Source organism: Sodiomyces alcalophilus (genome assembly GCF_042370955.1).
Source record: "Sodiomyces alcalophilus JCM 7366 unplaced genomic scaffold ACRALscaffold_2, whole genome shotgun sequence".
In the NCBI taxonomy this organism is placed as follows: Eukaryota; Fungi; Ascomycota; class Sordariomycetes; order Glomerellales; family Plectosphaerellaceae; genus Sodiomyces; species Sodiomyces alcalophilus.
The window spans coordinates 993,020-1,012,269 of NW_027263533.1; the positions used below are offsets into that span (position 1 = coordinate 993,020).

Sequence of the window (19,250 nt, forward strand, 5' to 3'; positions counted from 1 at the left end):
CCATTCCGCTGTCTGGGAAATAAGGTACTTCGCAGTGACTTAGCACACAGGTACCGTAGGTACCAAGCTAACCTCGCGGGTACATGCGCCCTACCAAGCTTACCATATGCCGCTGCCTGGAGGACTGTGGTGACGTTCACCGACTCCCCGAGACATGCGAATACTTCTACGTGTACATCTCCACGCCCCAGACCATGTACGAAGTAGTCCGAGAGAACTATCGCAGGTTTTCTGGCTGTACCCTTGCTTCATTTCTCTCGTCTGCCTGCCCACACATACCCCGTACCCCGCGTTTTCCCCACCCCCATTCACAGATAAGATAACTGGGATAGCTACCCACCTACCAAAGCTACCTACCCTGAGCTCTCCCGCCATCTCATTCCGAATCCATCCGCCTCTCTGTTCCATCTAGCAAAGGGGCTTGACCAAGCCATGCCGACTCCGAAACGGTCCCTCCGTGTCCTCTGCTTCGGCGACTCCCTGACCGCCGGCTACTCCCGCCGCGGCACCGTCTACCACCCTTACTCGGAGGTGCTTGAGGAGACACTCAAAGCCGCCTTCCCAGACACCGACGTCACGGTCATCGAGAATGGCATGGCCGGGGATGTTGTTTGTGCAGAGGCGTTTGCACAGAGGCTAGCGTCAGAACGTTAAGTCTGCCCCTGTTTCACGCGCCTTGCCGATGTTTTTGGGGGGCGGGTTCTCCTCGCTTTTGATGATCGTAGCTGACGCACTCTGGGCGTCAAGCAGTAAACAGGCCGACTTTTGACTGGGTTATCATTCTGGGCGGGACCAAGTGAGCTGCTACTCCCGTTACTCTGTCGTCTCTACACGTGCTCGCGACTCTCCGGATTATATCCCCATAACTCCGTACTCCGTGGGAACATGTGCTCTAATACGTCCGCCCTAGTGACATCGCATACGGAATCAGTCCGGAAAAGATCACGTCATGCCTGGAGGATGTTTGGGCATCCGCCCTCTTCAAGGGCAGCAAGGTCCTCGCCCTCACCATCCCGGAAACACGCTTGAATCCAGAAAGCATCAGCTCACGCCGGAAACAAATCAACGATGCCATCATGAATCACGACACGCATGGCCTGTAAGACCCGTCGTCTTCTCTCCCACTTGGACCACCAGTCGAACTAACAAACAACCCCCCCTGCCCCCCCTTTCTAGCTACGCCTTTGACCTCCACGCCGCGATACCGTACCACTCCCTGTCGCCTCGGGACAAGAAGAAGTACTGGGACGACGCCGTCCACTTGACACCGGATGGCTATGACTGGATGGGCAAGCATATCGCCAGCGCCCTCATCAAGCTTATAATTGAACAGGTTAGTGCCACCGGTGCCTCCGATCGGCGATCGAGGAGGATGTTGCGGTACGCGCAGGACGAGCTGCTGTTCGAGGAGGAAATGGGGGACCCCAGGCATCTCAACGAGGGGTATGTCGTCGTACGGTTGAAAGATCTTAACTAAGAGGAAAACATGATATCATTAGGGTTGGACATCTGGGGATCCTTCGCCGGTGCAGCAAACCCCCAAAAAGCCCACGCCATGGCGTTCTTGTTCATTCCGGCTCCGTAACATGCTATGCTCTTCTTTTCGTTCAGCTTGAAATCTGATTGAGACGTCCCAAATCCAATTCCGTGTTAACGCCCTAATGCATATTCGTCTCGTGAATGTCATGATGTGACCGGCCTTCTTCGTCTTCTATTCCCCTTCTTTTGCTTTCTTTACACGTGGAGGTTCTTCGCTACAAAAGTCTGGATCAAATGGTTAGCTTTTCTGTGGTTACTTTGGCAGAGACATAGCGAAGAAAGAGGAGAGAAGAATGACGGAACGGACATACCGGAAACTCCTTCTGCAGAATGTTGGTAACATTCTCCACCTCCTCGGCCACGCTCTGTATGTTGGCATCCCACTGCCGCATCTCCTTGCCCACCACCATTTCCGCCGGGCCGCTGCCCTTCTCGCCGGACGCCTCTCCCCTCTCGAACCAGATAATGCGGTCGATCTGGTCAATCCGACCCACGAGCCGGCCCTGCTCGATCATGCGCGCAGTCGTCTCCTCGGCCTTTTCCGGGTCCAGCCCGAGCAGGTCCCCCAGGGCGTCAATCCCAATATTGGCATAGAGCCGCGAGGCGCCGAGCAGGTTGTGCTCGACGACGGCGCGGGCCAGCACGGTCGACCCGTCGGCGGTGGTGGCGAGCTGGTGCGGCTGCAGGCCCTGGGCGAACTTGTCGACGTCCTCCTGGGAGAGGAGGCGGTCAAAGTAGATGTTCTCGAGGAGGCCAAACTCGGCCAGCGCGGCGGAGCGTTCGTCCTTGTACAGGCGGCCCAGGGTGCGGCTGCGCAGGGGCCCCGCGGGGGCGAGGATGGCGCACTTGACGGCCATGGCGAGGGTGTGGAGGCGCTCCTCCTCGGCGATGGCCGGGATGAGGCTGATGTCAAGGTAGCGGGCGGCGGCGGCGAGGAAGTCGCGCTTGGAGTCGAGGATGCGGGCCTGGCTGAGGCGGAAGTGGAGGTCGAGGTCGCGGGCGTCCGAGGGGCGCTCGCGCTCCGACACGACGTGCATGATGTTCTTGAGCTTGTTGACGTACGTCTCGGCCGCGGTGGTGTCGTCCTCCTCGAGGTAGTTGCGGGCGATGCGCACCCAGACGCGGGCGCGGTCCGTGTCGGTGACTTTTCGCTGGGACGAGTCGAGCGGGATCTCGGCGAGGCATTGGGCGGCGGCGAGGAAGTCTTCGTCGGCCTCGTACGCCGTCGCTACGAGGTCTCGGAAATCGGCCACCTGGTCCATGAAGGAGGTGGACTGCTGTGACGCCAGGACGGAAAGGGCGTGGAGGCCGACGTCTTTCCAGATTTCATGGTTGTCCAGGGCCCGCAGGGTTTCGATGAAGAATTGGACGAGGGACCGCGTGCCCACTATGCCCAGGGAGTCATCGAATAAGGAGGTGAGAGTAATTTTAAGGTCGGCGCTGATGGTGGAGGGGTTGGAGAGGGTTTTGATGTTGGAAATGATGGATTCGTAAACGGGGGCCTTGTCGGAGGCTGACTGTGCTTTGGCGAGCTCGGCCGCCACTGCCTCTGATGCCTCCATTGTGAATTGTGTACTTTCAGGTCCTTGGCTGGGGAAGAAAGTCGGAAAAGGGCGGTAGTGTTTGTTGTTGGAATCCCGATTCCCGTGGTGGTATCTGGAGCTGCTTGTAGGTATTCAAGTTGCGTCGTGCTGAGAGAATGCCGTAGGTTGTCAACGGTAATGTGGGGTAGCCAAGGTACGGTTGTACCTAGCATTGGAGCTTCATTGACCCCACATGCTATGCCCAGGTACGTACCACCACGTGATGATAACGGAGTCCAATATGATTGGCCCTCAGGACCAGGGTCTAGGTACCTAGTTACGGTACGGTACCTTTGAAGGCTCTCTGTCTGGTAGTCACATTTGCATCTCGGCATGAACAGCTGCTCAGCTGCTCTTGAGCTGTCTTGCTGAGACCAAATGCTCTAGGATCCTTTCACAATAGGATCTCACAAACTAAACTCTCCGTTCCAAAAGAGAACTTTGGCACCGAGATGCTTACCCCGTCTTAGCTTCAGATGCCAACGTAACATCGTTACTGGGCTTGTCCACCGAGCTCGTCAGCCTGAGATCCTTCAGCTTCTTTCTACCACCAATATGCGGTATAATGAGCAGTTTTCTAGAAATCTGATTGGAGCTTATGCGACGTATTTAGGAACGGCAGGGGACGAAAAAAGGACACCGCCATGTCGAGAAGAACTATAAAGCCATGCGACGCTGCGGCCTCGAGACGACTTCAAATCGCCCTGTAATCCTCGCAGGTAAACGTCGGGCCCTCATCACTTGACAAAGTATCGCGCAACGGGCTACCCCCTCATCGACATGAAATTCTCACCTCCCAGCTTGTCGATGCTGCTGGCATGGACATTCTCTCACGTCAACCCAGCATCCGCCCGGTGCGGAAATAGTACCAGCACCCCCGTCAGCTTTGGCATGGTTCTCTTCCCCGCCTTCCAAGCACTCGACGTCTTCGGGCCCCTCGACATCCTCAACCTGTTCTCCTTGTCGCAGCACATGAACCTGTACCTCATCGCCCCCACTCTCGACCCCGTCAGCACCGCCCCCGTGTCCATGAACCCCATGAACTCGAGCTTCTCCGAGTCGGTCGTCCCGACCCACACCTTCGCCGACCCTCCGCCCGACCTCGACGTCCTGTTCGTCCCAGGTGGCATCGGCACGCGCGCCCCGGAGCCACGGCTGGCCGAGGTGATCGGCTACATTCGCGACGTGTATCCGAGCCTCGAATACCTCATCTCCATCTGCACGGGGGCCGGCCTGGTCGCCCGCGCTGGGGTCCTGGATGGCCGCAACGCGACCACGAACAAGCGCGCCTGGGCCGAGACGGTGGCCCACGGCCCTGCCACCAACTGGATCGCCCGCGCCCGGTGGGTCGTCGACGGTAACGTCTGGACCTCGAGCGGTGTTAGCGCCGGGATCGATGCTACCCTTGCTTGGGTCGGGGCCGTCTTTGGTGAAGAATACGCCGAGACTCTTGCTATCGGTATCGAGCATGAACGGGTTACCGATCCATCAAGCGATCCTTTTGCGGAGTACTGGGGTGCGGAGGATGTGCCCCCGGTGCATGGTCTTTGAGGGAGCTGATACGGTGGTAGAAGTAGCTGTCTGTATGCCGCTTGGTAAGTAGCTGAAATAACTGTCGTCTCCGGTCACAGGAGCCTCGTAATCTCATGGTATTGTATTTAGGAGAACCGGTAGATAGCTAGAACCTTTGCTTACATGAGCTTGTCTCCCTGTTGTTTGTTTCAACATACACAAAAACATTACTCGTGTCCTTTTATGTTCGCCTATGTACGGCCGTCTTATCTAGGAATATATGAAAAATCAAATCGCTCTCAGTGCTCTAATACGACGGGCTTCCCTTTCTCCCACGCATCCAAGCTATCCTTGATGTTCACCCAGTACCGCAGCTTGACGGCCTCCCGCTTCGCAGCGTCAATATCATCCCGCGCAAAAGCATCCTCCAGCACGGCCTCGCTGGCCCGGATCCTCTCGTCGTTTTCCGCCCGCGGCTGCTCAAGCTCGGCCTCGTCCTGCGCCTCCTCGATGGTCTCGCGGGCTTCGAGGACCATCATGAGCAGATTCGGATCCTCGACGCGCAGAGTCTCGTCGTTGGAGACGTCGACGCCACGCAGGGAGAGGAGGTATTGGGCACGCAGCAGCGGGTTGGAGAGGGTCTTGTACGCCTCGTTGATGCGGGCCGATGTTGCCTCGGCTCGGGCTTTCAGGTCGGCCGGATGCAAGTCCGGGTGGGCCTTAGCTTGGAGCCGGAGGAATTCGCGGCGCAGGGCGCGCTGGTCGATGGGAAAGTGGCCTCTGGGTGGGGGACCGTCGGGTAGCGCCTCGGGGAAGAAATCGTAGTGGTTTGTCGGAGGGCTGGTCGGGCGTGAGGAAGAGGACGAAGAGGAAGAGGAGGATGCATGACAGAGAGACGCGCTATGAGTGATCCATCGCGCATGAACTGATGTCCTCGGATTCCTTTGGGTTTTCGGTACAGCGACTGTTCTGCTCTGGGAGAAGGGCGAGAAGGTGGATGGCTGGGCCACCGACGCCTGGACGCGGCACCTGACGCAGGCTCGGACGGAACTCCGGATAGACGTCCGCATCGTTAAGGTAATCGCACTTGAAGCAGTGGCCAAAATGCTACATAAGTGAGCTGTACGCAGATACACGTCGGTAACGGTGTGTTGCGTGGAGGATGTAGGGATGTTGCAATTTTTTGCATCGGTTAAAGCTCCGAGCTCGAATTTCTTGCTTGGCCAAGGGTAGCTCCGGAAGATAAGAGGCTTGGCCTATGACGACTACGAAGTAGATTGGCGGTCTACGTATCAGTCTGTTGGAAATCACGTGACCTGGACGTTGCACGCCGGTGGGCCGTCTCCGCCACACCAGGTACCCTACGGAGCAGATAATTTGTTCTTTTCAATACACCAACATCAAAGCGTTGCCTGGACCCAAACAAACCGTAACAGGGCTTATATCTCATTGTCGCCTGCATTGGGTCCTGTGCAATAGTAATGGCTCTGTCGTGACTTACGTGGGGGTGTTTCGCCAATGCTTCCGATGTACCTTGTACACAGTGGATCCCTCTAACCCCGCAGTGTGGGGCCCGGCTTACGTACCCCACTGATTCGACGGCATAACTAACACCGAGCCACCGAGAGTGGGTTCCAATCCCGTTTCCTTGCCCTTTCAGGAGGTCGACACCACCCAGGCCTTGGACCAGTCCTTGTAAGGTGAGTTCTCATTCTCCCAACCGATGGTCTGGCCCAAAACATCATCCGAATCAATTAAGGACTAATACGATGGTCAAGATCTTTGAAGCTGATGAAGGTATTGTGTTTTTTCCCGTCATATCCACCAGGTGGTACAGAGAAACTGACGTACAATCCTCCCTCGTCCCTTCGTACCAGTGGCCAAACACAACACCCCCGAGAGCTGCTGGGTGGTGTTATATGGCGACGTCTATGATGTGACGGAATTCCTCCCTTCACACCCAGGAGGCTCGAGGATTATTCTCAAGCTGGGCGGCAAAGATGCTACCGAGGAGTATGACCCAGTTCACCCTCCTGGGACCCTCGAAGAGAACCTGAAGCCAGAGGCGAAACTGGGCAAAATCAACCCGGAGTCGCTAACCAAGGCGAAGGCGAATGAGAAACTTTCCGCTCCGAAAGAATCCGCAAAAGACGAGGATGCGCCTGTGCGGCTAGAGGCGCTGCTCAACCTCGACGACATCGAGGCGGCAGCCACCAAGCGCATCTCCAAGAAGGCCCATGCGTACTACTACTCCGCCGGCGATGACATGTGGTCCAAGACCTACAACAACTTGGTGTACAGGAAGATCTTGCTGCGGCCCCGAGTCTTTCTCGACATCAGCAAGAGCGATTTGACCACCACCCTGCTGGGACACAAAGTCGGCCTGCCACTCTATGTCGCTCCGGCCGCCATGGCCCGGCTCGCCCACCCGGACGGCGAGCGGGGCATTGCAAGGGCGGCTGCCAAGTTCGGCATCATGCTGAACATCTCCAACAACGCGTCCATGACGCCCGAACAAATCGTCGAGGGCGCCGACCCTTCGCAGGTGTTTGGCTGGCAGCTCTACGTCCAGCAGGACCGCAAGAAGAGCGAGGCCATGCTAAAGCGAATCAACGCCATGAAGCAACACTTCAAATACATCTGCCTGACCCTAGATGCCCCACTGCCGGGGAAGCGTGAGCTCGACGAGCGCCAGCAGATTGACGACTTTGAGCCTGTCGAAGCGTCCTCCAACCAAAAGGAGGCGTCCGAGCAGCGACCGGGAGGAGGCGGCGTGGGCCAGCAGCTCTTCTGGGGCACGGCCAACGACCTTACTTGGAAGACGACGCTGCCCTGGCTGGCCCAGCACACGGACCTCCCGATCGTCCTCAAGGGCCTGCAGACGCACGAAGACGCGTACCTCGCTGCCAAGTACGCCCCGCAGGTCAAGGCCATCATCCTGTCAAACCACGGCGGCAGGGCCCTCGACACGGCGCCGCCTGCCGTCCACACCCTTCTCGAGATTCGCAAATACTGCCCCGAGGTGTTCAGCAAGGTCGAGGTGTGGGTGGACGGCGGCATCAGGCGCGGAACTGACGTTGTCAAGGCGCTCTGCCTGGGCGCCAAGGGTGTTGGTATAGGACGGGCGGCGCTGTTTGGACTTGGAGCCGGCGGTCAGGCCGGCGTGGAGCGGACGTTTGAGAGTGAGTGGCCATCCACTTTGCCATGTTTACCATCGTCGAAGGGAGAGCTTCGCAGTCTAACGCCATGTCAGTTTTGAGAGGAGAGATCGATACTTGTGTGCGACTCCTGGGCGCACAGTCCATTGCTGATTTAGGTCCTCGATTCGTAAGTCGACAATTTTCCCATCCCTAGAGCCCAAACCTGGGTGCGTTTGGGAAGTCCGACTAACTTTGGCTGCAGATCAACACTAGAATGGTTGAAAAGGAGATTTTCGATGGCGACCCCGGTTTGGATAAGGGCGGACTATGGACCCCAGCAAAGCTATAAACGACATGTCTGGCCGAGGGTTGGGATTTCCATCCGAGTTCATCAGCGTTGCATAGAAGACATATATCCGACTTGGCCCATAATTCCTTGGATTCCATAGCCAGCCTCATGTTATTCTTCTCAAGGAGGTCAATCTTTATCATTCATTACCGCATTACGGTCTGCGCGGTTCATGCCATGAGTTGTCAAGAGGTCTAAGCCTGCATGACCAAAATAAGACTCCAAAATACAGGTGTAGCACAGTAATAAGTAAACGGCGCACCCCCTGAACCGAGCCTCTGGGCCGCAATGACTACCTGACTTCGTTGTCACCAGTAAACAATAAAAGATGAAAAAAATAACCTCACCGTGCGCCAGCGCATTGTGAGCATACCAGCCCCTACCACGCCATTCACTTTGGGCTGACAGACCCTGGGTATACCTTTTACTGTCCGCCGGCCTTCCTCTTACCCCTACGTGACAGTCCTCTCCCCTCGGAGCTTCCGCCACTTCCCGACGACGCAGTGACAGACGGCACAAACTCAATCCCACTCCGCTTCCCGCCCGTCTTCTCCGCCATCCGTTCCTGACGGATTTTCTCCTGGTTCTTCCTGAGGGAACCCCTGAAGGCCCAGTCAGGGAACGCCGGACCCGTCGGGTCCCATACGTCCGGCGACAGCGTGGTGACGTATTGTCTTCTGTAGTTTACGTCCCCACTGCTGCCCTCTTCCGGACCCAATTCGATAAAGTCAATGAGCTTATCCATGAGGGATGGGTTCCGGAGCGCGGAGGAGTTGGCGAGCTTGCTGTTAAAGTGCACGTTCTTCCTCTTCAGGTCGAGGAATTTTTCGAATTTCTCGTTCAAGCCTGGTGGTGGCGACCTGGGAGGCGATGGGGGGATGTCGAGGTCGGGGTGTGTAGGGAGCGTGAGGTGCCGCAGGAGAGCGCGGTTGGCGGAGTAGGGCGATGATGGGGCATCGGGCTGCGAAGCAAGATCTTCTGGTTCGGGAAGGTAGGACACATCTCCTGGTGGCAATGATGGGCCTAGGGGAACAGCATGCTGCGGTATGGGCCCAGTGACTGTGGGCTCTTCCGTTTGCTTGGACGTCGGCGGTGCTTCTTGTGATGCAGGGGTAGAGGAGGTTTCTGTGGCATCATGTCAGAATATCACTGTCCTAGTATGAGGTTCGCGACAACCAATGGAATCCATACGTGGTTGATCCGGAGCAGAAGCTTTGGGCGCCGTCTCTTTCACATCTGCTTCTGCCTGCTGCTAGAATCTCATGAGTGACTGGCCATGAAAACAAGCTGGTGTCTGGGACTCACCAGCGGCTTTGGCGTAACCTCTGTAACTTCATCATCGTCATCATCGCTGGTATATGCTACAAGTCCAGCCATGATCGAAGGAAACGGTGAATACAAGAGGTGTTGAGTGGATGGATGAGTCTGGGTCAACTCACTTTCCTGTCTTCTGGAGGACGAGGTGAACTACAAAGTACGAAATACGGATGGGTCCTGATAACTAAGCCACATGTGGCTGAATCACTGACGTATTATATAATCACCTTTGCCAAGACAAGAAAAGTCCCATCCAGTTTCTCCCGGCTTCTGATTCGAAGCAAACCTTTGGGCTTCCGACCCATGACGATTTTGACTCAACTCTTACACTTCCCCTACGCCCTGCGAAGAAACGATTGAAGACAAGAAAATTTACAACCCATTTACCCTCGCACCCTTATTTCCACTGCAACACTCGTATAGACAGTTCGTTCACGTGGCTCTTGCCGCTCCCAAGGACAACAGCAGCTTTTAAAGTAGCTCTCTCACCAACTTGTCTCGCTGAGCCTCGGGACCTTTATAATGGTTCGGACCAGGGACTCGCGCTCACCATCGCCTGCAGGAAGTTACCACAGCTCGAGACGGCGGAGAGATGATGACCGTCGCGATCGAGACCGTCGCGACGATGGCCGCGACTACCGTCGTCGTGACCGGTCTCGAAGTCCCGGCAATGTGAGAAGATACTTTGAGCATCGTCGAGAGGAATTATCTGACAGAGGACATGATCAGCGTCGATATTTTGACCGCGAACGGGACCGGGACGCGTATCGCCGACGAGACCGGTCCGTAGACCGCCGAGACGATTCCTACCGAGGAAGTACCAGGCGTGACCATGACCGCCACAGAGAGCGACGGCGATCCCGCGATCGGACGCCCGACCGGAGACGTCGGGATGGCGGCGACAGGGATATTCGCGCGAGGCGAGACGGATCGCGCGATCGGGGTGGTCGCCGTCGTGATGGCGCTGCCGACTCCCCCGCGCGAAGTCGGCGTGACGACCGCAGTCGCAGCCGCACCCACGAACCCGCCACGCCCACCAGCGCTGCCGGCCATGATACCCCCAAGCCGAAGCCCGCGAAGGCCCAGACCGAGGCCGAGAAGAAGGCGGAACGCCTTGCTCGGCTCGAAGCCTGGAAGAAGAGCAGAGAGTCGAAGAAGGAAACGGAAGTGAATCCTGTTCAAACCCGGAATCTGCTTGCCGAGATGGACCAGAAGGAGTCGTCGGCCACCAGATCTCCCAGTGCGCCCAGTGAAGCGGCGACGCCTACCCAATACACTGGCAAGTTTGATCCGAAGGCTATCGCCAAGAAATCGACGGCGACGTCTCAGAAACAAGGTACTGCTAACGGTGTCTGGGGAAGCGTTGACGGCGCCGACAAGGTGCCAGCACCTGTAAAACCGGTTTCACAAGGTTCGTCAGATGCCTGTTTCCCGAATTGTCTGGACCGCTTGTTTATGCTAACGCAATCGGCCATAGTAGCATCTGCACTCCCAGCAAACAGAAGCAACCTGAGCGCCTTTGGATTCCAAAAGGCCGAGAATGACAAACTCCCCAGCAAACGAAAGCTCGTTCTCGACGAAGACGACGAAACCAAGAGGAAGCTCACGAAACTCCCCGCTCTTCCCCTCGAAGCCGATGACACCCCATATGCTGATCAAGACGACGATGAATCCGACGGTGACAACTTTGCCGGGACCGAGGAAGAAGCGGCGGCTGCCGCACGCGCTGCGCACGAAAGGCGGGAAAGAGAGATGCAGCAAGACCCCCAGGCCGAGTCGACGAACGATGTCGAGATGACTGACGCTGATGCTGGTGCCGGTGCTGGCGCTGACGCTCCGGTGGAAACAAACACAAACGGCATTCCGAATGGACAAAAGTCACCCAAACAAGGGCAAAGCGCGGTCGCCAAAACAGAACATGTCAAGGTTGCTGTTGCTGATGAGGCCAAGGAGGAGGAGGAGGAGGAGGTAGACCCTTTGGATGCTTTTATGGCCGGGTTGGACGACACGGTATCGAAGGAGGAGCCCAAGGCGAGTAGTTCCAAGGTCCAAGAGCCCGAAGCGTACTTTAGCGATGATGACTACGCTTTCAAGCCAGAGGAGGGAAAACCAAGTGCCGCCTTAGCCATGGCCGCCGCCAAGCGCAAGAAAAAGGATATCCCCACGGTCGATTACACCAAAATCGATTTGCAACCCATCCGCAAGGACTTCTGGGTCGAGCCCGCCGAACTGAGCAGTTTGACCGAAGCCGAGACGAACGAGTTGCGCTTGGAGTTGGATGGCATCAAGGTGTCCGGAAAAGACGTGCCCAAACCGGTTCAGAAATGGGCGCAATGCGGGTTGACTCGACAGACACTGGACATCATCGCCGGCCTAGGCTACGAAAAGCCGACGCCGATTCAGATGCAAGCTCTGCCAGCGCTCATGTCCGGTCGGGACGTCGTCGGCGTCGCCAAGACGGGTTCGGGCAAGACGATGGCTTTCCTCCTTCCCATGTTCCGCCACATCATGGACCAACCGCCGCTGAAGGACATGGACGGCCCCGTTGGCTTGATCATGACGCCCACGCGCGAGTTGGCCGTGCAGATCCACAGGGACTGCAAGCCATTCCTCCGATCCATGGGTCTGCGCGCCGTATGCGCCTACGGTGGAGCGCCGATTCGCGATCAAATTGCCGAGCTCAAGCGCGGGGCGGAAATCATCGTGTGCACGCCCGGGCGCATGATCGACTTGTTAGCCGCCAACCAGGGCCGAGTGACGAACCTCCGGCGAGCCTCATACGTCGTGCTGGATGAAGCGGACCGCATGTTCGACATGGGCTTCGAGCCGCAGGTCATGAAGATCTTCGCCAGCATGCGGCCAGACCGACAGACCATCCTGTTCTCGGCGACGATGCCCCGCATCATTGATTCCCTGACGAAGAAGGTGCTCAAGTCACCAGTCGAGATCACCGTTGGCGGACGCAGTGTGGTCGCCCCCGAGATCACCCAGGTTGTCGAAGTCTTGGACGAAGGTGCCAAGTTCTTCCACCTGCTTGGCCTCCTAGGCGAGCTGTACGACCAGGACGAGGATGCCCGGACGCTGATCTTCGTGGAACGCCAGGAAAAGGCCGATGACCTGCTCAAGGAACTCATGACCAAAGGATACCCTTGCATGTCCATCCACGGCGGTAAGGACCAGGTCGACCGAGATTCGACCATTTCCGACTTTAAAAAAGGCATTGTGCCTATTTTGATTGCCACGTCCGTGGCCGCCCGTGGCTTGGACGTGAAGCAGCTGAAGCTCGTCGTCAACTACGATGCGCCCAATCACTTGGAAGACTACGTCCACCGAGCTGGGCGAACAGGAAGAGCCGGGAATACGGGCACCGCGGTAACGTACATCACGGAAGACCAGGAGAACTGCGCTCCCGGAATTGCCAAGGCCCTGGAGCAGAGCGGCCAGCCGGTGCCCGAGCGGCTGAACGAGATGCGAAAAGCGCACAGGGAGAAGGTCAAGGCCGGCAAGGCCAAGGACACGTCTGGGTTCGGCGGCAAGGGCCTCGACAGACTCGACGCCGAGAGAGAGGCGGCGCGCATGCGCGAGCGCAAGACGCACAAGGCCGAGGGCGAGGAGGACGACGTCAAGGAAGAGAAGACGGACGAAGACAAGGCCAAGAAGTCGGTGTCGGCCATCCAAGCGGCGGCATCGGCCATCGTGGCCCGGCACACGCCCAAGCCCGAGGCCGCCGACTCGAAGGACAAGGAGGCAAAGCCGACAGGCGCCGCCACGCCCGGCGGCGGCAAGCAGCCCCTCGACAAGGTCAGCGCGGCCATCAGCGCCATCAACCAGCGCCTGGGCAAGGCGGGCCAGCTCCGCACGGGCCAGCCGATCGACAACAAGGGCCCCGACGCCGGCGCGTACCACGCCACGCTCGAAATCAACGACTTCCCGCAAAAGGCCCGGTGGGCCGTCACCAACCGGACCAACGTGGCCAAGATCCTCGAGGCCACGGGGGTGTCCATCACCACCAAGGGCACGTTCTACCCGCCCGGAAAGGAGGTGCCGGCGGGGGCCGACCCCAAGCTGTATATCCTGGTGGAGGGCGACACGGAGGTTGTGGTGGGCGCGGCCATGACGGAGCTCACGCGGTTGCTCGAGGAGGGTACCGTTGCGGCCACCACCGCGGACAGCCGTGCCCCGGCGTCTGGGCGATACAGTGTTGTGTAAGGATAATCGATTCGGTAAGGAGAATGGATTGTATTCGGCATTTGGGACGGCGCGGGTGCGACGCAGTGTTGGGAAAGGGCGTTTCTCTCTTTGTGCGGCTGAATGCTATCAATATATTCCTTGAGGGGCATGTTATATTGAATGTGTATTCTACAATCGGGTGCTCCTCACGATATTAATATTGAACGGTTGCTGTCATTGGGGTCCATCTTGTCAGCTTGATGCGAAATATAACAAACACTTCATTCATTGCAATGCTGTGTGGCCATCTGCTTCTCGAATGCCCGTTTTGCTCTCCCCTTTCCTTCGTAGTAGCCGATTCAAATGGGAATCAAACATCGACCCAACAAGTAATCTTCCGCATTACTCCGTCTAATGTGGATGTAGACAAATCAACCAGTGGAAATATCCCCACGTACACGTCCAGTCGAGGTCTTCCAACGCTGCCTACTAAACTAACCTAGCCTCATCACGCTTCAGCAACATAGGTATCTCATGCGCCGCTACCCCCGTCATGATGCAAGGCGACTTGGGCCCCCCCAAGAAAGCATTAGATGCCTGGAGAAGGGTATCTAAATGGTCGCAATAATAATGAAAATACTGATGATAATAATGGATATCACGAAACACTGGCCTCGCTGGACCGACGGGTATGTTTGGTCCTATTGAATCCCAAGAGCCCCGGGTTATTTCTCAGTGATTGGCCCTCGCCTCAGCGGCCGCGTCGGCATCACGGTAAAGTCTCTCCTCGGTACTGAGTTGGTTGAGGGTATCGATGCGCGTCTGTTTCTTCTGCTGGGCGAGTTGGGCACCCAGTTTTCCGGTGGCCTTGTTGGCCGCTTTCGCCCGAGCCTATTCGTTGTATTAAAGAGTTAGCGGTCCGTGTGTAATCTTTTAGGTGGTCTGCTGGCTCCCTTCCCCAACTTGTGGTCGCGGTCTAAAACGTACCTCTGCAGCGGCGGCGGCTCTCAGTCTCTGCTCGTCGCGGTCTGCTGTTAATGGCGTGGGCCCACTACCGCCGAGAGTCCGCGGTGGGCCGCCGACTTTCCTCGCCGGAACGGAGGCGGTCGTGGGCTGGGGCGGGGCCGAGCCGAGAGGCCGGCCGGGAGAGGAGAAGTGGTCGGCTTTTTCTTTTCCGCAAACGGCGCCCATGTTTGGTCGGGGAGGAGGAGGTTGGCTGTGGTAGAACCGGATGTTGCGCCGTCGCTGCGGGAGAGAGAGTAGATGAGGACGAAAGAATCGGTTCTTAAATGCTCGTTGTTTGACTCGAGTCCAGATATAGTCACGGCGAGGCGCGGCGGTGAGATGGACAGATCAACACCCTGGGACGCGTTGGTCGATGGCGCGGATTGCCTAACAGAAACGGGCCGTTGATCACTAGAGGCCGCTAGATAATGATCACTCGAGGTGAAGACGTGGCATCGTCGTGAAAGATTGGCTTCGCAAGATTGTGTCGCACTTGCCAGATGCCGTCGGTTGATATGTCAGGACGAAGAGACAAGAGGTCCTAATGCATGCAGCAGGCAGGGGGTTCTATGCAGTTGCTCCGTAGCTGCTGGATCTTCCCCGCCTTCCCATACAATAGGGAGGAAGACATGTGGTTCTCTGGCTATGGGGCTTGGCAGCAGCGGGCTAATTCTTTTCCGGCCCGACATGTAACGCAGCTGGCGGCAACTGAATCGGGATTACCTGTCACGTCCAACTTCATCTGCTGACGCGCACCCAAACATCCAGGCACATTCTCGCAAAGAAGCCAATATATATCTATTTGCCGAGAGCTCGAGGCAAAGAAGCATCAACCTCCTTCTCTGGGCTATTTCGGAGAGTATTTTAGCTGATGGTGAATTCTATACTAATTTTCCCTCCAAACACCCCTTTTTTTGCCCCAAGAATATGTATTACCAGGAACGTCGACGTCGAGTAGGTACGTTGAGTACAACAGTCACTATCCCTTCAACTCCTTTCGGTGCCAGTGGTCCCGCTCACTTTTCCCTTGGACTTGAACGGTGACAGTCACTGACATGGAGTTGTTTTCCCTCTTTTTCTTTTTCCTTAACACCCTTAACGATCCAACTCCATCCTGCCAAATCACAGCGCTTGGAACTAATGATGGAACAACCGGATGTTCTGCTCCACGAACGTGATGCCGAGCTTCTCTGCCGTCGCAAAGACAGCCGAGTCGTTTTGGCTGCCTCCTGGCGCCGCGATGTACTTGGCGCCGGACCGGGACGCCCGGAATACGTTGTCGGTGAACGGGAACTGTACTCCGTTAATCTCTTGCCCAAAGTGCCCTTCGGGGCGAGGTTGGAAGAAAGTAGACAGGAAAAAAAAGAAAAAGGCAGCCACTTACAAAGGCGTCGCTCGATACCGCCACATTGTCTAGCTTGCCGATCCATTCGGTTCGCTCTTCCTCCGAAAACGCAGCGGGGACTTCCTCGAAGACGGCCTCGAATGCCTCCCGCTCCGGTCCGGACTTGGGCAGCTCGCCACTGACGAGAAGATCGATCGCGTTGCTCTTCTCGGCCCTCTTGGTGCCCTTCTTCCACTTGAGGTCCAGCACGCGGGGGTGGAAACGCAGCCACCAGTTGTCGGCCTTGTCGCCCGCCAGGCGCGTGCAGTGGATCCGCGACTGCTGGCCAGCGCCAAGTCCGACGACCTGACCCCTGGCGGCATAGCAGACAGAGTTGCTCTGCGTGTACTTGACAGCCACCGTGGCCACGGTCAGATCCCGCAACGCGTCCTCCGGGAGAGGGCCGGCATCCTTCGGGGTAATGACCGTGTTGAATACATCAGGTGCTATCCTGGCATCGTTGCGGTGCTGCTGGAGAGTGACACCATACACCGACCTCGTCTCCACTTGGCTGGGCTCCCAGGAAGGGTCCATCTCCAACACGAGATACCTGCCTCCCTTCTTCTTCTTGAGGATTTCCAGGGCCGCAGGCTCGTATCCGGGCGCAATGACGCCGTCCGACACCTCCTTGGAGATGATGCTGGCAGTCGGCACATCCACCTTGTCGCTCAGGGCGATAATGTCTCCGAAGCTGCTCATGCGGTCCGCACCACGTGCCCTGGCGTAGGCTTGCGCCAGCGGGGAGGTCTCGATGCCCTCGATGTCGTTCACAAAGTACACCTTACGCTCCTCCTCGGTCAGGGGGATGCCAATGGCGGCTCCGGCAGGCGAGACGTGCTTGAAGCTTGCCGCGGCGGGCAAGCCGAGAGCTTGCTTGAGCTCCTTGACCAGCGGCCACGCGTTGAGCGTGTCGAGGAGGTTGATATAGCCGGGAGATCCGCAGAGCACCTTGAACGGCAGGCTGCCGCTGTTCACGAAAGCGGCCGCAGGCTTCTGGTGCGGGTTGGCACCGTACCGGAGCGCCATGTACTCCTCGCCCTCGCCGGCATATTTCTTCCGGAAGAAGTCGGCGATGGCCGTGTCGTAATCAGCCGTGTGCTCGAACGCCTTGAGGGCGTACCTGTTCCGGCTGGCATCGGTGATTTCTCCCGCGTCCAGCTCCTTGAGGAACTCGGCGTAGTCGTTGGGATCGCTCAGAATGGTGACTCGGCTGTGGTTCTTCGCCGCCGCCCGGATGAGCGTCACACCACCAATGTCGATTTCCTCCACGGCTTCGGGGATGGTGACATTGACCTTGGCGACGGTGTCCTTGAAAGGATACAGGTTGCAGATGACATAGTCAACCTTGTTGATGTTCTGTTCCGCCAGGTCCTTCTCGTCCGAAGCGAGGTCGCGCGCCAGAATACCAGCATGGACGGCAGGATGCAGTGTCTTGACCCGGCCGGCCAGCATCTCGGGCGCATTGGTGATGGCGGAAATATCCCTTTACTCCCGTTAGCCCAGGCCGTCCCATTCCTCCTCAATTCTCAATCTGCCCATGATCGGAGAGATGTCTTACTCAACGGGGAAGCCAGACTCGCGAATCAGCTTGGCTGTGCCGCCCGAAGCGAGAATGCGTACATCCTGCTTGTTGAGGCCTTTGGCCAAGTCTAACAGACCGGTTTTGTCATAGACTGAGACGATGGCGATCTTCCGACCCGGCATGATTGCACTCCTCTGAAGGGTTAATGTCTAGATATCGGGTGGGTAGAAACTGAGGAACTGATCGCCGGGATGGGTTCACTTGAGAAGCGAGGTCAGTAAATGAATTAGATGAAAAATTCGACGGCTTAATTATGACTTCAGGTCCGATAAAGGAGGGGTCGCGAAGAAATGAGGGGCAGCGGGGCATCAAGACAAGCAAGCTCAGACCACTTCCAACAAGCCTGGAATTGGTGGGGGTGGCGGCATCGATGCAAAGCCCACCCAATCTTTCTTTTTTCCATTGGGATGTGGCTGGTAGCGTGGCTCGAGTCGCGATTATGCCGCGGCGCAAAAGGTACGAATACGCGCCAATGCTTTCGCATCTACCGATTGCTTCACGCTGCTACGAAGTAGCTGTAGGCCAAAGACAACCATGGGAGTGCAGAAGGATATTCAGTAGAATGACCGGTTGTCCTCGTCCCGTTCCAGGATGTCACTCACGAGTATATCCATAGAGGCAAGTCGAACCGTCTAATTCTGCCCATCGTCTCTCTAAGTACATGCTTCGCAGACTCGGTTCAAAATCATTTCCCTCGTTCCCCTTTGTATCGATCCACAAGTGTCTCTTAGAAGACCTGACACCCTATATTTACCACCTGTGAAGGCGATGGTCTTACAGTGTTCGTCGCCCCGGATAGCTTCGTATGCATCCTTGCCAGGGCTTGTAACCTTCGTCCTTGGCAAGGTGATATTAGTATTCAGCTTGTAATGAATCATCAATTGCCGATCTACCCTTTAAGACAAACGCGCACTATCTGTAGCAATTCATGTAACTTACCATCAGTATTTTATCTAATAGGTAAAGGAACGGCTTTCATTACTTGGTTTTTAGATGGTGGACAAGCAAGTGGTGATGAAGCTGTCCTGATGTTTGACTGTCAGCACCATGAAAAATGGGGCGTAGCACGGCACGTCGCTCGATTTCATTGGCCGAGTCCAAAGACTCGTCCAGAGACGACCCGAAATCGCGTCATAAGTTCCTGTACCTAACAGGAGTTAGCACTTGCACATATCGAGTGCCGGTCTTCCGCCCCCCCCTGTTCGGTCTTCCGGGTCGACTCAAACTCTTCTAGGCTAGAATGATCCACTACATCCCCACAAGCCGAAATTAGCTGTATTTTCAAGGTATTTCGATGTACACAAGCATAAACACAGCGATACGCGTAAGGAACGTTGTAGGTGTAGGAGAGTGTGTTTGTTATAGAGTGTATTCGTTTGTCTTGTTTGTATTCGTAGGAATTCGGCTATAAGATATCCGAGTCACGTGACGATATGACTAATTCAGTCACGTGACTTTAAAATTATATAATCAATCTCCTTAACGTGTTATATAACGAAATTATAGTCACGTAATAGGTTACGTGATTTATTACATGATACTTTATTACGTAATACTTTATTACGTGATACTTTATTATATAATACTTTATATTACGTGATATACACATTCAATTATAGGTCTACGTAAAATTTTTTATCTCGCCCTCCTCCTCCTCCTCCACCACCAC

The 19,250-nt window shown here is 56.4% G+C and overlaps 9 protein-coding genes across 9 annotated transcripts; 4 read left to right on the forward strand and 5 right to left on the reverse strand.

The window, feature by feature from the left end:
- The first annotated feature begins 246 nt into the window (after positions 1–246).
- ACRALDRAFT_1060863 (uncharacterized protein) lies at positions 247–1,916 on the forward strand. Its single transcript, XM_071016316.1, has 5 exons — positions 247–649; positions 751–796; positions 911–1,099; positions 1,177–1,764; positions 1,851–1,916. The coding sequence occupies exons 1-4, from the start codon at positions 433–435 to the stop codon at positions 1,475–1,477; spliced, it is 753 nt and encodes a 250-aa protein (XP_070876534.1). The 5' UTR covers positions 247–432; the 3' UTR covers positions 1,478–1,764; positions 1,851–1,916.
- ACRALDRAFT_2025287 (uncharacterized protein) lies at positions 1,735–3,101 on the reverse strand (the record flags this gene model as incomplete). The annotated part of the gene is made up of 2 exons (XM_071020301.1): positions 1,735–1,764; positions 1,851–3,101. The coding sequence occupies 2 exons, from the start codon at positions 3,099–3,101 to the stop codon at positions 1,735–1,737; spliced, it is 1,281 nt and encodes a 426-aa protein (XP_070876535.1).
- An 828-nt stretch (positions 3,102–3,929) lies between these two features.
- On the forward strand, positions 3,930–4,673 carry ACRALDRAFT_2099926 (uncharacterized protein; the record flags this gene model as incomplete). Its single annotated transcript, XM_071022981.1, has 1 exon — positions 3,930–4,673. One exon carries the CDS (start codon positions 3,930–3,932, stop codon positions 4,671–4,673), a length of 744 nt encoding a protein of 247 aa, XP_070876536.1.
- A 260-nt stretch (positions 4,674–4,933) lies between these two features.
- ACRALDRAFT_2039929 (uncharacterized protein) lies at positions 4,934–5,704 on the reverse strand (the record flags this gene model as incomplete). Its single annotated transcript, XM_071021001.1, has 2 exons — positions 4,934–5,534; positions 5,649–5,704. The coding sequence occupies 2 exons, from the start codon at positions 5,702–5,704 to the stop codon at positions 4,934–4,936; spliced, it is 657 nt and encodes a 218-aa protein (XP_070876537.1).
- A 699-nt stretch (positions 5,705–6,403) lies between these two features.
- Positions 6,404–8,123, forward strand: ACRALDRAFT_2039930 (uncharacterized protein; the record flags this gene model as incomplete). Its single annotated transcript, XM_071021002.1, has 4 exons — positions 6,404–6,431; positions 6,512–7,816; positions 7,888–7,961; positions 8,037–8,123. 4 exons carry the CDS (start codon positions 6,404–6,406, stop codon positions 8,121–8,123), a joined length of 1,494 nt encoding a protein of 497 aa, XP_070876538.1.
- Positions 8,124–8,547: 424 nt separating this feature from the next.
- Positions 8,548–9,500, reverse strand: ACRALDRAFT_1068084 (uncharacterized protein; the record flags this gene model as incomplete). The annotated part of the gene is made up of 3 exons (XM_071017526.1): positions 8,548–9,248; positions 9,315–9,375; positions 9,429–9,500. The coding sequence occupies 3 exons, from the start codon at positions 9,498–9,500 to the stop codon at positions 8,548–8,550; spliced, it is 834 nt and encodes a 277-aa protein (XP_070876539.1).
- A 1,143-nt stretch (positions 9,501–10,643) lies between these two features.
- On the forward strand, positions 10,644–13,649 carry ACRALDRAFT_2039931 (uncharacterized protein; the record flags this gene model as incomplete). Its single annotated transcript, XM_071021003.1, has 2 exons — positions 10,644–10,851; positions 10,918–13,649. 2 exons carry the CDS (start codon positions 10,644–10,646, stop codon positions 13,647–13,649), a joined length of 2,940 nt encoding a protein of 979 aa, XP_070876540.1.
- A 705-nt stretch (positions 13,650–14,354) lies between these two features.
- On the reverse strand, positions 14,355–14,801 carry ACRALDRAFT_2088085 (uncharacterized protein; the record flags this gene model as incomplete). Its single annotated transcript, XM_071022506.1, has 2 exons — positions 14,355–14,501; positions 14,598–14,801. Coding segments are annotated over 2 exons (351 nt in total), but the record flags the coding sequence as incomplete, so codon positions are not given.
- Positions 14,802–15,383: 582 nt separating this feature from the next.
- Positions 15,384–17,828, reverse strand: ACRALDRAFT_1047567 (uncharacterized protein). The gene is made up of 3 exons (XM_071015508.1): positions 17,558–17,828; positions 16,000–17,482; positions 15,384–15,908 (listed from the first exon to the last, which is right to left on the reverse strand). The coding sequence occupies exons 1-3, from the start codon at positions 17,701–17,703 to the stop codon at positions 15,753–15,755; spliced, it is 1,785 nt and encodes a 594-aa protein (XP_070876542.1). The 5' UTR covers positions 17,704–17,828; the 3' UTR covers positions 15,384–15,752.
- Positions 17,829–19,250: the final 1,422 nt, after the last annotated feature.